The following is a 17,744-nucleotide window of genomic DNA, read 5'->3' as shown; positions in this document are numbered from 1 at the left end:
TCTGATGGGTCTTTTCCAATTCTAACTTCTGGGGACCGACACCACCTCCTGTGTTTCCCCAGACGTTCCCCAGGGCCACTGGCCAGAACCAGCTCCATTTTCTCTGTCATACACAGTGACTTTTGAAACATTTCAGCTCCAGGGAAACACCCTTCCCCCTCACCTTGTTAATACAAGGGTATTCATGTGACAGAGGACTCAGGACAGAAGCAGTTACTCCCCCACTGGATCAAGGGCCCACACAGCTCCCAATTTCATTCGTGCTATGAAAGCAAGTGGATGTTGTGCTCTGCCTATCCCTGTGAGAACTGCCTGCAGGCACAAGGATGCACAGCCCAGCCTGTCACCTCCATTATTCTGCTGTGTGCAGCAACTTTCCCCCTCCAGGGCCTAGGAATGCTGGTCCCCTTCCCGTACCACCCTCAGCAGAGAGAGGCAACCGCTGCCTCTCCCCGAAACCACATCCTCTTTTACAGTGTGTGCTGGAGACAGCAGCACAGCAGGGTTCAGTGCAAGGGCCTCTCGCTTCTAAATAAAGGCCACGTTCAAATCCTGAACAAGGTCATCAGTGATGCAAGTTTGGCATCTTAGTTTCTGTTGGCGTGTTTCACACATCCACCCTCCCTGCCCAGGACTGAAATATCTGAGGTGGAGATCAACACACAGAGGTGCTGCAGCTGAGGACTGAGATGAAGTGAGTGGGGAGAGCCTCCTGGGTTGAATTAGCAGGGGGTGCGTGGATCAGCAAATCTGGGCAGAACAGGAAAAAAAAATAGAGAGCTTTAGGCAGTGCGTTTGTTAAGTCATGGGTATCTAATTGGCAGGAACCCTAGAGATAACAGCCATTCCACCACAGTCATGGGCACTACTTGGCTGTTTCCCAAAGTAGATCTGCTCTCCCCAAATCAGGGAAAACACAGACAAGTGAGGAGAAGGAGGGAGGGGTTAGTGATGGGGGAAGATTCACTGTATTACTTTGGGGGGTGGTAGGGAGGAGAAATACAACACGGTGTCTCACCAGGGAGTTCCACTCCTTCGCCCAGGCTGGGCAAAGTTCCCATGCCATGAGCCCCTCTCTGCCTGCCCCCACATGGGGGAGGAGGAGGAAAAGGAGGGGGTGTCACCAGGAAGGACAGGAAAAGCTGCAGGATGTTGTGATGCTGTAAGGAAGCGTAGGCTGACAGCTCATGACAGCGCTCAGGGTCATCGCATTCCGGCCTCCCTTGGTGCCTCCCCATCCAGTTCCAGCAGGACTCCAGCCAGCCTGGCCACCAGCCCACCCGCTCACACGCCATGGGTCCCCATGCAGCACAGGACCCAGCCGGACAATCTCTGCTCCCCGCTCTCTGAGACCAGGGTCTCTCTCCCTTTTCAAGCTGGGCAGGAGGAAAAAACTCCTTACCCTGCTCCCCCACTCACTCCTTCTCCCCTCCCTGCCCTCTGTGTGCACAGCCAATGCCCCCCCCCCCCCCCCCCGACAGTCGCCTCGGAGCAGACCCTCCTCTGTTACCAGTCTCGGAGAGCCCCGCCCCGCCCCCGTTCTGCGGTCCCACCTCTCACATGCCGGCGCCTGCTGCCCCCAGAGATGGCATCATGCCTACAACCCCCTCTGCACGTGCCTCCTCTAGCCCCCACCCCAAAGCGGACCGGCCCCTCGCACGTGCAGTCATGCCATCCCAAGAGACCCACCCGCCCCGGGGCCCCAGCAAACGGCTGCTGCTTAACTTCCTGTTAATAAGAAAAGGCAACTAAAACCACAAGAGCCGGGCAGTGCCAGTGGCGGCGGGGAGGCCAGGCTGGCGGCTGGGGGGGGGGGGATCCATGCAAGGGGACCAGCAGCCCAGAGGCCAGCGACTGCAGAAGCGGGCGCCTCCCGAACGCGTACGGCAGGACCCTGCAGCCGAGCCGAAGAGCCAGAGGCTGGGTCCCCTCCACCCCCAGAGCTCGGCTCAGGACCGGGCGAGCCCCAGCCCCCGGGGGGGGGCGCGGCACAGCAGACGTCGGCCCGCAGCTGCACGACACCGGCTCACGCAGGCACCGAGCAGCCCCCCGACCGCGCCAGGAGAGAGGCGGCCCCGCCCGGTAAAACCCACCGGGCGCTGGCCGGACCCGCGGCTCGTTCTCAGCGCCCCGGCCGGGCTCAGCGACTCACCGTCATGGTGGCGGGCGGGCGGCCCTGGCTCAGCGCTGGCCGGGGGAGCCCAGCCCGTGCAGGGGCCCGGCCTCAGCGCTCCCGCGGCGCCAGCCCCGCCGTCGGCTCCTTCCCTCCGCTCGCTCCCAGCCGCCCAGAAACTTTTCCGCCCCTCCCCCCCCGTCGTCTTCTTCTTCTTCTTCTTTTTTTTTTTTTTAAAAAACTTCCTGGGAGGGTCCCTCCGGCCAATGGGAGGGTGCGGAGCCGGGACGTGCACGCGGCCGGAGGGGCCGGTAGCCAATGGGGGAGCCGGGGAGAAGCTGGCCAGCCAATGAGGAAGGGAGCAGTGTTAGAAGGGGGCGAGGGAGAGCCTAAGGGATCAGCAGCACAGATGCAACAGTGTTACACCAGGTGACCCCTGGCAGGAAGAGCTGTAGGGGGAAGGGGGGTGCCCACTGGAGGCAGGCCAGAGCTTCAGCCCCCACCCCACGTTCACACTCGGCTCCTAACTGAAGGCACTGCCCATGGCGGAGCTCCTCTATCACAACTTGTGCGCCCACAGAGGGCATCCTCCACTTGGTGGCACCTGAGATCTTCTGACTGCTGCTTCCTGTCCTTCAGCAGGACGGTCAGACAGGAAAGGGCAGGAGAATGAAAATGCCCTCTTGCCTTCAGCCTCACAGAAACGTGAGCAGAAGAGCGGCCTTACAACTCTCTACAGAGATCTCATGAGAAAAAAGAAAAGGAGTACTAGTGGCACCTTAGAGACTAATCAATTTATTATCATGAGATCTCTGTGCCCCCAGAAGTAGCTCAGGACTGAATGAACTGTAATTGCCAGAAGACCACATTTGCCTCTTACCTTGTTTGCTTCTGAACTACGCACCTTAACCCATTTAATATAATTCCTTTAGAAACATCTTCCTTGTAACTGACTGGCAGTACAAGGGGAATAAGGTCAGAAAATGTGCTCCTATCTAACCACAGCATGGCTGAAGCTGGCAAGCTGAATACAAACCCTGGATGAGCCCTCCCCCCTCTGCCCACTTTCAGTGGCCCCCATCTTCTCCCAGGGCAGAGCCCCTCTCCCTCTGCACCATCCCCAGCATCTCCCATTACACTGGCTGATCTTTTCCCCCTGCACCTGGCTCCATGAACCTCAGTGATACCAGGAAATTGGCACATGGCTACAGATATCTGAGAAAGGCTCATATGCCCAGCAGAGCCTCTGACTGGGCCACAGCTCTGGATATTGCCTATAGCCAGACAAGGTGGGTGAGGTAATATCTTTTATCGGACCAACTTCTGTTGGTGAGAGACCAGGGCCGGCTCTAGGTTTTTTGCTGCCCCAAGCTCAGAGCACAACTGTCCAAGCAAAAAAAAAAGGGATGGCCGGAATGCTGACCCTGGAATTATGCCACCTCAAGCACGTGCTTGCTTTGCTGGTGCCTAGAGCCGGTCCTGTGAGAGAGACAAGCTTTCAAGCCACATCTGAAGAAAAGCTCTCTCAAAAGCTTGTCTCTCTCACCAGCAGAAGTTGGTCCAATAAAAGCCATTACCTCACCCACCTTGTCTCTCTCTTATCCTGGGATTGACACGGTTACAACTACATGATATTGCCTATGACCATTTGCAACCAGACTGTGGGTCTTTAAGGGACCAGGCAATTGGAGAGGTATATGTTGGGGTCAGGGTGAAGTGTAAGAAGGAAGGGTAGTCCTGTGGTTAAAGCAAGCATTGGACTGAGCCTCAGGAAGTCTGAGTCAAATTCTTATCTCTATCACAGGCTTCCTACTGGACTTTCTGCAGGTCATTCAATCTCTCTGTACCACAGCTGCCATATCTGTAGAATGGAGCTAATAACCTTTCCCCAGCTCACAGAGGTGTTGTGAGGCTAAATGCATTAATGGGGGTGCAGCACACAGATACTATGGTGACAGGTACTATAGAAAACACTTAGAGATGTGTAACCCTTGTGGCCCTCCACTTCCCTCTTTCTGTATTCACCAGCCTGGCCAAGAGAGGAGGGCACTAAGAAAGAACAAATGCCAAGGAGAAAAGGGCACCTTCCCTCAGGGCCCAGTTTGCTTTCAGCTGCACAGAAGTGAGGCAAGTAAGCAATAGGAGCTCCAGGAAGGGGAGGAGAGAGTGCTGGGCCTCCCACCAAGTGACAGCCTGATACTCAAGAGTATTAGCATTTTAATAGCCCCTGTGGGGGAGGTGAAGGAAGGAGGAAAGATTTGAACCCTTGCTGCTGTTTAGCTGGAGCCAGTTCTCTCATATGGCCAGGGCCCCAGGACACCTCAGCACTGAGAAGATGCCCCCTACAAAGGAGGGGGAAACAAGCCAGAAGCAACTTCAGTGTTGTTAGCACAAATAATACAAACTTCAGAAGAGGGACACACACAACCTCCCTGTACAGGGTGGCTGGTTCAGAGATGGGGGGTGGGTCTTTCAATTCTAGATCAAGAGTTTCATGGCTCAGGAGATTGGGAATGGCATGCGGGTCACCCATTCAAATCCTTGGGGGACACTGAGTGCAAGGCATTCCCATCTGACAGCTGTCTGATGCTTCATGGGAAATGAGTTGATAAGTCACAGTTCAGAGCGATGCCCACATCCCCCAACAAATGTACCCTCATGATGCTCCTGCATTGGCCCCCTCCTTGACATTCTCAGCAGAAGTGTGAATGGGCCATGGAGACAACTCCCCTCTCTATGAGGAGATCTTTCCAGGGGAGGGCTAAGGCACACTGCGGGTGGGGAGACAAGGAAGAGGGCACTACGGGTGTCTACACACCACATGACCTGGGTTCAACAGAAGATTCAGGCTCCAGAATTATCAGATAGGCTGCTACCTTTCATCAGCATCAAATTCACTTGAGAGATCATTTCTAAATCACAAGAGCACCGGCACAATCACTCACTTTTGATTCTATTTGTAAAATAAGCCCCTCCTCTTATCCATATGCAATAGTCACTACATCTTATCATAGAATATGACAAAGAGAGAGAGAGGTTGGGCTGAGCTCAACACTGGGAGCCAGAAACTCTTGCATTTTAAACACAGTTATGCCACCAACACTCACTGTGGCCTTGGGCACATCGCTTTGCCTCTCTGGGCCTCAGTTTCCCCACCTGTGAAATAGGGGGAGTAATGTTTTCCTGCCTCATGGAGGTATTGGAAGAATTAGTGTGTATAATGTGCTAACAAGCATGGGAAATGGACTGGGAGGGGGAGGTGCAATTGCAAATACATTTACCAACCTCTCACAAAAAACAGCAATTCAGTGCCTCACAGCTGCCTTTCAAGCAGAGACTCGCTCAGACACGGTGTCAGAGAGAGAGAGAGGTGCTGCATGCTGAGACAGCACCTGCATGAGAGGCCAACTAGCCTTTGTCACAGAGAATGGCCCAGCCAATTCCCTGTCATCCTACTCCCTCTGGGAGCTTCTGACAGGTTCCCTCATGCACACGCACATACACCATGCTCTCTCCCCCCCCTTCCCCTCCCCGCCCTGGTGCCCCCTTCCTCCCCAGTTTCTGGAGTACCTTTTTGCGTTGCCCGTTAGTGTTCAAATAAAGATCTTGGCTTCCCATGGAGCTGGCATTGTTGAGGGGTTGGGGTGTGCCTCGATCTAGCTGGGACTACAGGGAGAGAAATCAGGATCTAAGCCCTAGGATTCTGCCCTCTCCCATGCTCTCCATAAGCATGTGCCCATCTCCCAATATACTCCTGCAGAAATTCATCCCCAGAGTGCTGAGGACAAAGCACTCTTCATTCAGGCCAGTAGGGGACACCAGGGGAAAGGGTAAAATGCAGGGGCAGAGCTCTATTTCTGCCCTGGCCAGCAGGAGGCATCACAAGGAATGGGACAGAGCTGAACACCAGAGGAGAAGCCAACCTCTGTGCTATTCAATGGGTGGGGCTGTAAAGAATGGGATTCTCCAGCTCTGTGGAAACTGAGGATTGATTGCCAGGGTTTGGATCTGCTGGGGGAGGGATTCCCATCAGCCACTGGTTCCCTCAGGACTCTCACTCCTCCATAGATCTACTCACTTGATGCAAGAGGGTCTCCTCTTTGCCCCTGTCATTCTCCAATTGCTTCTCTGAGCTTAGGCCTAGGGACCGCTCATGGCTCTTCCAGTCACTCTCTGACCATTGACTTGGACTCATAGGGCTTTTCCACATGGTCTCTGGTTGGTGCCCTGAGCTCACCGAGTACAGACCTTCTCCTTGGCTTCTCCAGTCCCTTTCTAGCTGTTGCATTGGATTCATGTGGCACAAACACTCCTCTTGGGTCTTCCAGTTGTTTTCTGATCTTTGAGTTTGACTCCTGGAGTACAGAGCCTCTTCCTGGCTCCTCCAGTCCCTCTCTGGCTTCCTGGCTGGGCTCCTGGGGGGCAGGGTCTCTGCCCGGCTCCTCCAGTCCCTCTCCGGCTTCCTGGCTGGACTCCTGGGACGCAGGGTCTCTGCCTGGCTCCTCCAGTCTCTCTCTGGCTTCCCGGCTGGACTCACGGGGCGCAGTGATTTGCCGTGGCCCTTCTGATCATGCTCTGTGCATTTCCCCGGACTCACAGGGTGGCGTTTCTTCTCTAGGCTCTGTCGTTCACTCATGTGTTTTCCAGCACTCATAGGGTGCAGGGGCTCTTTTGCACCTTTCCACTTTCTCTCAGTCCTCGTCACTGGACTCACAGGGTGGGTCTCTCTTGGGCTCTTCCATTTGCTCTCTGTGTGCTTCCCAGGACTCACGAAGCACAGGTGCCCCCCTCGGCCAATCCAACTGTTATCTGAGCTCTTCCCGGAGTTTGTGGGGTGCAGGGAATCCCTCTGGTTTTTCCAGTTACTGTCTGTGTGTTTTTCAGGATTTGAGGGCTGAAGAGGCACCCTTTCTCTGTCCAGGCACTTATCTGTACTCATGTGGCACATGGATTCCACTCGGCTCCTCCAGTCTCTCTCTGATCGCCAAGCCGGGCTCACTGAGCGCAGGGCTTCTCCTCGGCCTCTGTCGGGCTGCTCCAGCTGCTGTAGGAGCCTCTTGTTCCCCTAGGGATGAGATCAGAGGATGGATAAAGGAGTGAGTTCTCTAACGAGCTTGTCCACATCCCTCATGCACATTCGGAGAAAGAGGCAATTAGCACATGGAGACCATTCGGTTCATAGATTCCAAGGTTATAAGGAACCACTATATAATAACCTAGTCTGACCTCCTGCACAACATGGGCCACAGTTCTTCCCCAAAGGATTCCTGTATGAACTAGAGCAGATCATGTAGAAAAACATCCAATCTTGATTTTAAAATTGCCAGTGATGGAGAATCCACCACAGCCCATGGCAAATTATCCCAGTGCTTAATTACCTTCACTGTTAAAAATTTACATGCTATTTCCAGTCTGAATTTGTCTACCTTCAACTTCCAGCCCTTGGATCTTGTTACTGATGGCCTACAAAGGAAGGGGCACTACTGTACGTCAGCAGGGCCATTGTATTACAGTACATTGTATTACAGTATTGTATTATACTTTTTGCTACGTAAAAGGATACATGGACACAAATCAGACATCAGGAATGGTAACATACAAAAGCCAGTAGGAGAACACTTCAATCTCCCTGGACATTCAATACCAGATTTAAAAGTAGCCATTCTTCAAGAAAAAAAAACTTCAAAAAACAGACTTCAAAGAGAAACTGCAGAGCTACAATTCATTTGCAAACTTACCACCATCAATTTGGGCTTGAATAGGGACTGGGAGTGGCTGGCTCACTACAAAAGCAATTTTCCCTCTATTGGTATTGACACCTCCTCCTCAATTACTGGGAGTGGACCACATCCACCCTGATCATAGATCATAGAAGGTTAGGATTGGAAGGGACCTCGGGAGGTCATCTAGTCCAACCCCCTGCTTGAAGCAGGACCAAGCCCCAATTTCTGCCTCAGATCCCTAAATGGCCCCCTCAAGGATCAAACTCACAACCCTGGGTTTAGCAGGCCAATGCTCAAACCACTGAGCTATCCCTCCCACCCTGACTGAATTGGGCTTCATCATTGGTTCTCCACTTGTAAGGTAACTCCCTTCTCTTCATGTGCCAATATATATTTATGCCTGTATCTGTAATTGTCACTCCATGCATCTGAAGAAGTAGGTTTTTTACACATGAAAGCTTATGCCCAAATAAATCTGTTAGTCTTAAAGGTGCCACCGGAGTCCTCGTTGTTTTTGTATTACAGTAGGGGGCAGTAATGCACAGACCTACCTGCAGCACTTAGCTCCGCCCGCAGAGAGAATTTTCAAACATCAACATGTCTTATGCTCCAATAGGGGGCAGTGGAGTGCACATGCATCTGCACACAAGCAGAGCAGCCTCTCCCATGCGTAAAGAAGTGGCCCCTCTCACCCAACCAGTGAAGGAGCAGTGGTCTAATTTTGCAATAGGGGCAGAAGTGGGGCACACACAGAGAAAGGGGATGGGGAGAGAGAAGGATCTGGGAATCAAGTGGAAAGGGAGGAGTGGAGGTGATACTAAGAGAAGAAGACAGAGTTGTGTGGCACAGAGAGAGAACAGAAAAGGTGATGGGGACAAGACACAGCTTGAGAAGATGTTTGCTGAAAGGAAGCCAGGGCTGGGCTGTGTCTACTGCTATCTGGCTAAGGAAGGGGCTGATGATGAGTCCAGCAACTCACCTCTCTGTACAGGCTGGGGCTGGACTGCCTCCTGCCTAATCGGCCTTCTTTGGCCAGCAGTGGGGTCTTGCCATCTAGCCGGTCCAGGAGGCCCTCCTCCAGGGCCTGGAACGCCTCCAGCGTCTCAGACTTCCTAACAACCACACACAAAGACAATCACAGGTGCTCTTCTGTCTGGGCTTCAAGAGTCCTCACCAGCCCTAGCCTTCACAAGCCACAGTAGGACAGAGAGTGTGATACCATATTTCTGAGTTTGGGTTCCCAGCTTCATCAGAGTCTAACATGAACTGCTCTGTCTGTGCCCATGTCTGCCTCCCATTCTGAGCTCTCTTCTACATCAACCATCCCCCACATGCTCTGCACTCCTCAATTACCCACATCTCCTCAGACCCAATACACTCCCTATCTTCCCAATGATCCCTAGGCATGCTCTCCACTCCCCCTCATGACTCCTTTCCCCCTCATGTTCTGCACCCCAATAAAGCTTTCCACACCCCATCTACCCCTCCTATTTCCCACCCCAACCACGAGACTGCCGACTCTGTTTTTACTTCCACTCGTGCTCTGTATCCACCGTCATCTCTCCTCCCCATCTAAACTCTAACACCTTAGACTTGCTCTTCCCTCCATTTCCTCTCCCCACATCCTCACCCCGCCAGCTATGGACACTATAACTTTAACACTCAGATTTGGAAGTTCCCAGGAGGCCCCACACAGAGGGATGGAGGCCCTGCCTCCAGCCCCGTCTACACTAGTCTTTAAACTGAGTTAGAGAGCCATGTTTAAACTCAATGTGAGCACCAACGGGAGGGGCTGACTTGCAGGCACTCAGCAGAGCAGTGGGCGCTCACGTACCTCCAAAAATCAGGCTTTCGGTGATACCAACCCTGGGACAGCTCACCTGTTGTTAAAAACACACACAACACACACACACACACCCCCGCTCCATGTTTCACCTGCGCTCGTATCCAAAGATCCGCTCCACCTCTGCCTGGCCTGGGCTCCGAGTGCGGGAGCTGCTGCGTTCCTGGTCAAATGCCTCCCTGTGACTGATCCGCTTGGGCTTGGGCAGATCAGCCAACACCGTGTATTCCTGCCGCACCAGGCCATGTCGCTCCTCGCCACCGCCCCTCGTGTACCCAGGTAGGTCAGAGTCCAATGAGCTGACGGAGGAAGTGAGACGCCTGCCAGTCCTTATCGGGTCACGGAGCATGGGCAAAGCGCTGTGGCTGGCTCGTGGCGGGGAGGAGACCCAGGTGGGGTCAGATTTCCGGCGTTCCAGAGAAAAATAACCGCTCTCCATCTGATGCTTTCCCCAGCCATCTCCAGCGCTCTGCCTCACAGGACTGGATTCTGGGAGGGAAACAGAAGATTGAGGTTAGGGAATCTCCAAGAGGCAGATACATCCCCTCCCTCACACAGGAGCAGCGTGGCCAAAACCAGCAGTGGGTCAGATCTGATACAAAGTGGATATTGAGATAAGAGCCAGAGACAATCCAGAACAACATGGACAAGACCTAGTACCCTGCAGACACTGCGTTCAGAACTGCAGGTGCCAGGCTAGGAGCACTTGGACACCAAGAACCACAAAGACTTCAAAACCAGAACTGCACAGACATTGGGTTGAGAACTGCAGGCGAGGCTGAGAAGCACAGGGACACTGGAGCAAAACTGCACAGACCCTGGGCTCTATTATTACTATTTATCACGTTTAATACAGTAGTGCCTAAGGACCAGCTGAGACTGGACCCCATTCTGCCAGGCATTGTACAGAGTAAGAGACAATCCCTGCCCCAAAGAGGTTACAATCTAAATAGAGCCTTGATCCAGAGACTCCAAAACCAACCCCACATGGAGAACGAGCCACCTATACCCTGAACTATGGTCTATGGCAGGAGAAAACCAAACCTGCTTTCCAAGGGGAGATTTCTTTCGTGAAGCTCTGGGACTCTGTTCTCCTCCAGGATCCACAGGATATGGTCTGACCCCACCTGGGTCTGTCTGACTGCAGGGCTCCAATCTGCACCTCTTTCCTCTGGCCAGCGTAGTTCATCATGTCTTGTTTGTCCAATCCCAAAATGCTGTCCAGCAGCCTGGTCATTTCACAGTCCTGAGGAATGAAACAGACCACGTCGGTACAAAGGATGCAGAAAGCTACTGTCCCAGACTCTTCTGGCTGGAGGTGCTATGGGGAATGATGCAGCTACATGTGCTGTGTGGAGCTCACAGCCACTTCAGTCCCAGGCTCTTCCAGTAGGAGGCACTGCAGGGAGTAGTACAGACATGCTAGCTATTGCGAGTGCATCGTTACTCCACGGCCAACCTCTATCTTCAGCAAGCATGATAGGGAATGATGTAGCAATACTGGCTTGGGGGAACAATCAGTTATTCCTGTCTCAGCCTTAGCCAATAGGGGGTGCTGTGGGGAATGGTCTGAGCACTTAGAATAAATGTGGACTCCCAGCATTAGCTGATGTGCTCTTTAGGGGAGTTTACTTTGTGGGTATTAAAGGTCCCTTGGGATTGTGCCTATGACATCAACATCTATCCCTCCCTACACCCAATTACCCAGCACTCTGCAGTTCCCCAGAATATCTCAATACGGGCCTATTTACCCTTTATCTTTTGGGTTCTGCTCATCTCAGGAGCCCAGGGAAAGTGGTCTGAGGGGTTAAGGCATAAGGGGAATTAAACAGCCCAATCCAAAAGACAAGACGACCCCATCTCACCCCAGAGAGTGTGGCGCTGGTTCCGGTACCGGTGTCGGTGCAGATATCAGTACTGGTGCTGGTTTCTCTGTGCTTGTCCTGGGCTCGGCTGCTGAGTTGGGTGTACACCAAGCTCTCCTGCCAGCTGTGAGACAGGGAAACACAAACAGCTGGTGGTGACTGTACAGCTGAATATGTTACCGCGGGCAGGCATGGAAAGCTGCGTGAGTGCGGCTCTGCCGGAACGGCCCAGATTAAACAGCCCTAGAGACCCAACTCCTCAATCCCCAGAGCGGGCCAGGCTGGACAGTGCCAGTGAGGGCTCCCCACATGTCGCACTCTGCCAGTGGGCCTCAGACCGGCTCTGGAGAGGCTGAGGAAGAGGGGAGTCCAGTCTCCATGGCCCATTCAGCCCTTGGCCTCTACTGAGCCTGCCAGTGAGGAGCCTGGCTAGTGCCACTGGTGACGGTGGGTTTTCAGAGTTTGCCCCATCTGCCCCTTGCACGACAAGCAGGGATCAATGGTAAGACACCTACCTACCTTCTCCTATCATGGGATAACATCTACCCCTCCCCTCCCCATATTATTTACCTAGCAGGGATCCCTGTCAGCGAAGTGCTTCCCCTCCCACGGTGCAATACTCACCCCTCAGTCCCCTCGTCGAAGCCCGCACACACATACAACTCACACTGGGGAGCTAAGATGCACAGGGGGTCCCAAAGTCCACCTGGGTCTGGCCCACTGGTGGCACCACTGTGTGGGGCCTCCACAGTATGTTCCTCTGGCACCTGCAGGGAGCAAGGGGAGGTACTGGTGACTCCACCGTTCCAAGGGCTAGTGGGGAGGTTGCCTTTCTTATCAGTCTCATCCTCCTTCCTTTCTTTCCTACCCTGTCTCTCAGGGCATCTCCCTAACACCAGCCTGCCTCCAGGACTGCTGGATCCCCTCACTGTTCCGTGATCTCTCACATTCAAGCTATTCTTCTCCTTCCTCAGCAGTCCAGAGAGAGGCCTAGCAAGGCCCTGTTGGATGCTGGAGCAGTTACCTTCATCTCCCAGGGCTGCAGTCACCCCAAGTCAGAGATCGAGTGAGGGAAAAGAGGGATGGGGCACTGAATCCAAGCAAACACTTGAAGGACATGGTGGAGGAGAGGGATATCTGGGGTGTCAAGTTAAGGGGAGGAAGGGGGAACCTTCCCAGGAGAGCCCCAGGACTTAGCTTGATCAGATAAGTGCCCTCTGTTACAGCTGTCACCTGCCAGGCTCACCAAACAAGTGGGAAATGCCAGAGTCTGGCTTTGCTCAGGAGGTCAGACACTGCCCATCACACGAGAACTGATGCCCCAACTGGTGGGAGCTGTTCACCTGCATTCCCCAGCCTCTGGAGGATTTTTGCCAAGGCTCCATGTGTCATAGTGCAGGGCAAAGGCTTTCCAGGGGGAGGAAGGTGTAGTCCGAAGGGAGGACTGGAGCCAAAGCCCCTCCCTCTCCGGCTCTATAAGGGCTCTGGCATTTCCCCAGGGTGCTGGCCTCCCCCTTCTCCCAAGCCCAGTTACCTTCCCAGCATAGGAGCAGCGAGGGGGAAGGTTCCTAGCAGCCTGGCTGTCAGCGCAGCTTTCCCTCCATTGTGTCGCCCTCGCTGGGATTCGCTCAGAGGAGACAACTCTGAGCAGATCACAGGCAAGGGAGCGGTAACTCTAGAGGCCCAGAGCCAGAGAGCATAGGAGCCTCATTACTATTTCATAATCCTGGGCTGATCACTCCCAGAGAACAATGAACAACACGAAGCCCTCTGTGAACATGAAACCAGCTGGCACCCCACGCTGGGATGGGGCATCACACTCTCCCACTAGCAGCAGGGCAGGGAGCCGACAGGTGACACACCTGGCCCACAGTGCATTTCTTAAGTGAGTTTGGCACTGATGAAATGTGTCTGATCAACAGCCTGGGAGACCAAAATCTTCTGTCCCTCAGACATGTATAGCAGGGACAGCTGCAGTGTGAGCCTCACTGGCACCAGTCCTCACTAATGCACCTCGCCCTGCCCTGGGGATGAAGGAGAGTTTGGTCTCCATGGTCTGTTCAGACCTTGGCTTCTCTGCTGAGACTATCAGCAAGGGGACCAATCAGGGTCAGTTGTGATGTGGGTGCCAGAGGCCATCAGACCTTCAGTCTCTACTAACTCGGGCTGCTTCAAGCAGTGACAAGGTGAAAGGCTCTGTATCCTTTCCCCATCCTGCACCAATGGCTTTCCTCAAAAGGAAAATTTTAAACATACGGCAGCACCCCCCACTATTACACACGTATAGCTTTAAGCCTACAACTCCATCCTGATCTGTATCGGCTCTGCTATTCCAGTCCCACCTTTCCCCCATACTCACTATTCACCGATGCCTCTCAGTCCTGACCTGCCACCCCCCCTTGCTATTCCAGCCCTGAGACTTCCCACACAGAACAGCCAATGAATGCATCTCAATCCTAACTTCCAGCCCTCCCTCCCGGGTAGTACAGCACTAGTCCCCTCTTTGATCAGGGCTCAGAATTCATCAGAGCACTAGGGAGTAATTAAATGATGGATTCTGTGCACAGAGGAAATTGCAGCCCCCCCCCCCCCCAGTGAAATCCAAAAAGCCTCATTGGGCGGCAGTGTTGAGAATTTGCATCCACTCAACTCAGGCAGTCACAGCCCAAAACAATGGAGCCTCTCATGAAATATTCATAGCCCTCCAGGTCACATGAAAAGCTCACCTGGTTGCTGGGCTGGTGGTGAGCACCAACTGCCCGAAAACAATTCTGGCATCGGCTCTTGGCAAACACATTGGCCTCAAAGTTCTCACAAGGGGCATGCTCTACAAAGTCTGACATAGCCCATGCCAGGGGAAAGACGTTTCCTCAGGTGTGCTGCCTTAGGGAGGGAACTGCAAAGAAAAGAAGCAATAAAGGCTCAAGAGACAAGACACTTCAATACTTAAGTATTCAGGTCTGGGGCTCATTTAGAAGGAGGAACTTTATTAACAGCCTGGTGTTCACGGCCCCAGTAGGGAATGTTTTGATCTTGGGTTCCTTAGAAGGAGAAATACCATCAATAATGCCAGTGTTGGCAGGCAGGGAATGTTCTTATCTGGAGCTCTTTTAGGAGGGAAAACTACATCACCACCTCAGTGATTCCTGGCAGACTGACCTGATTTGAGTCTTCTTTAAAAGGGATGGAATATATTAATACCTTCCAGCAGATGTCCTGATCTGGGGCTCCTGCAGAAGACAAAAGAGGGATCTTAGTGATCATGTGCTCGTAAGGACTATTGCAAGTGCTTTAGGAGCTTTAGAAACCTGCTTAGCCTTTCCCTGAGCTAATCTATTCAGATCAGTGGGATATTTACTAGCTACAATGCACCAAAAGTGCAATTCCAAAGCTGATCCTAGGAGCCTTACTCCCAAAGGCCGCCTAGCTCAGCATGGGCTGGGATACTAGAGCTGCCATATATCCTCCCCTTCAGGGGTACTCTCTCTTCCTGTAGAGCAGCTTACCCAGTTGCCACTCTGCAAAAACTGCATCCAATGAAGTGAGCTGTAGCTCACGAAAGCTTATGCTCAAATAAATTGGTTAGTCTCTAAGGTGCCACAAGTACTCCTTTTCTTTTTGCGAATACAGACTAACACAGCTGTTACTCTGAAATCTGCAAAAACTGTCTGTCAAAGACAGCCAGCTGAGGAAGATCCCTGGGGCTATCATGCAGCTTCTCCGCTCATCATCAGAACTTAGAGCAGTGCTGCTGACCAGAGGTTTAATTTTCTCTCCCAAGCACCCAAACTAAAATCAGACATGGTTTTCTTAGGAAGAAAAAAGAAAAGGAGTACTTGTGGCACCTTAGAGACTAACCAGTTTATTTGAGCATGAGCTTTCGTGAGCTACAGCTCACTTCATCGGATGCATCCGATGAAGTGAGCTGTAGCTCACGAAAGCTCATGCTCAAATAAACTGGTTAGTCTCTAAGGTGCCACAAGTACTCCTTTTCTTTTTTCTTTTTATGAATACAGACTAACACGGCTGTTACTCTGAAACCTGGTTTTCTTAGGGTAACTGTTGCACTAATTCACTGCAGGTGCCAGGTAAATCACACACAATAGCCACTTCTTGGCCCCACAGGCTGACTCCCCAAACTCGCGCGACATGTTTTTCAGCTTGTTTAATCACCCTGCCTTGTCTTTAGAATTGCCATGCAGAGAGGGTTTGTTTGGAAGGGCAATAAGAGAAAAGCACTTGCATTCACTCCCAGTTCCAGGCCATGGGTAACACTTTTTTTTTTTTCCTGGAGTTTTGCTGATTGGGACGAATCATCTCTCTGGGCCTGAGGCTGCCCATCTGTAAATGGGGGGTGATACCCACCCTTTGTGAAGCACTTGCAGATCACTAGCAAAAATAGCTCAAGATAAGGGCTGTGATTATTCATGCAGAAAATAGAAACAATCACTTCATAACGGCGTAACACACTCACCCTATAGGAGTGGGATCTAGTCCAACCCAACCTTCCCCTGCCCACACCCCCTCGGCACTTCACTTACCTTGCACCAGCTCAGGCCCGGCTCCAGCTCATCGGCCGCTGCCTTTTTTTAAAAAACAAAGCATGTAAACTTTCCCTGGGAAGTAGAGGAAGGCCACGCCCAGAAGCCCCTTTTTGTTTGGCTGCCGGGAGGCAGCTCATTTGGATACGGCTCCCTTAGTGGCTCCCTGCAAAAGGGCGGGGGAGGGAAGATTTGGGGGTGCAACCCCCCTCCACTTCGCTGCTGTTATAACTTGGGGTGGGAAGGAGTTGACTTCTGTTCTGTGCCCGGGTTTTGTAACCCACGCTGCAGCAACACTGGGCATCGCGTGATTCTTGGTGGGTTGTTTTGGCTGCCCCCCCTCGCTTTGCAATATGGGGAGTCCGGTTTCCAGCTCGGCTAACGATCAGGCTGGATGGGAAAGTGACAAAGCAATGCAGAGGTCCATTTTCCTTCTTATTTAAAACTGCCTCCCTTTTCAATTCATCAAGTCTCCAGATTCAGGGGGCCCTTGTCTCCTGTATTTCATTGGTTCAGCTGGCCCCCACCTCCCCTCTTTTTTCCCCTCAGCCTGGTTTTAATCTAAGCCAAGAGTAGGACATAAAACAACGTGATGTGCTTGAGGTAAGTCACTGCAGAGCAGTGGCAATGCAAGTTTCTGCATATCCTCTCAACAGAATTCTCCCTCCACAACAGCATGCAAGTGTGAAAATCTTGCCGGCCCATCTGCAAACCTGTGCATAAGTGTGGATGTAAATAAACCCAAGCGTAGCAGAAGAGATGCAAAAGTCCACTGCATGTGTGTCCACATGTATAAGCCTGTGTGCACAAGAGTGCATAACCTGGGTGCATGCTTGCACCCTCATGTATAGCTAACATGCATGCATATGTATATATAACCATGTATGCAAATGCACACATGAACATCAGTTTGCATGCATGTGAATAAGGGGAAGGATGATCACATTTCCTCTTTAGATGAGGAGCTAGACTGGCATGTTAATTTCTACAGGTGGTGTTAGATTTTGAAGGCATTTTCTCCTTAAGAGCTGAAATGTATTTATAAATGACTGAAAGAAAACCAATACTCCTACACTTGAGGGAGGCTCTGACTAACCTCTGGAAAAATTTAGTTACAGACAAATGATGCCTGCATGATACATATGGCCAGTACTTGGCACTTGGCCGTCCTTAACCACTCACACCCAAGACCTGACCTATTTACTCTTGGGCAGTCTGATTCCAAATCCTGCTCCAAGGTCCCTGGATTTTGTATGACTGATGCAACAGACTGGGGACCATGCAGTGACAATTTACATTACAAAATAGGGGTGGTGTTTAATGAATTAAATATGAAAATGAGTAACATTTCGTATAGTACACCTGTACTAGTGATTTTAACAGTCAGCTCTATAAATACATTGAATCCCCACATTTACATTGTTTCCACATACCATGGATTTTTCTGTGGACAACACAAAACTGTAGCAAAGAAATTGTCAGTAGCGAGAGCTGGAGTTTTGGGCAATTTTTGGGAAGGCATTTTAGAGATATTAAATAAACACAGGAGTGGGGTGTTACTACTGAAATGATTGGTCATGAAATAGTCAACTTTTACACTTAAATGGCCATTGTTGGGTTCAGTGTAAACATCCTATTGAGACAAGTGGGGTAGTTCAC

The 17,744-nt window shown here is 52.0% G+C and overlaps 1 protein-coding gene across 2 annotated transcripts in view; it reads right to left on the bottom strand.

Annotated features, from left to right (window-relative positions):
- Positions 1 to 14,337, bottom strand: part of TRIOBP (TRIO and F-actin binding protein) — a 36,281-nt gene extending 21,944 nt beyond the window's left edge. Inside the window, exons 1-8 of one of the 2 annotated variants that reach the window (XM_074941537.1) lie at positions 14,271 to 14,337; positions 12,212 to 12,311; positions 11,545 to 11,668; positions 10,724 to 10,925; positions 9,772 to 10,168; positions 8,816 to 8,948; positions 6,192 to 7,178; positions 5,684 to 5,779 (exon numbers count right to left, since the gene is read on the bottom strand). In XM_074941537.1, coding sequence (XP_074797638.1) covers positions 5,684 to 5,779; positions 6,192 to 7,178; positions 8,816 to 8,948; positions 9,772 to 10,168; positions 10,724 to 10,925; positions 11,545 to 11,668; positions 12,212 to 12,311; positions 14,271 to 14,322 — 2,091 coding nt within the window. In that variant the 5' untranslated portion in view covers positions 14,323 to 14,337. Of the gene's footprint in view, positions 1 to 2,152; positions 2,285 to 5,683; positions 5,780 to 6,191; positions 7,179 to 8,815; positions 8,949 to 9,771; positions 10,169 to 10,723; positions 10,926 to 11,544; positions 11,669 to 12,211; positions 12,312 to 14,270 lie in introns of those variants that run through there. The other variant, XM_074941539.1, reaches the window with a different exon arrangement.
- Positions 14,338 to 17,744: the final 3,407 nt, after the last annotated feature.

The sequence above is a fragment of the Natator depressus genome, chromosome 1, assembly GCF_965152275.1.
Source record: "Natator depressus isolate rNatDep1 chromosome 1, rNatDep2.hap1, whole genome shotgun sequence".
Taxonomy (NCBI): Eukaryota; Metazoa; Chordata; order Testudines; family Cheloniidae; genus Natator; species Natator depressus.
Note: the sequence above shows the minus strand (reverse complement) of the source record. Positions and strands in the feature narration are given on the sequence as shown.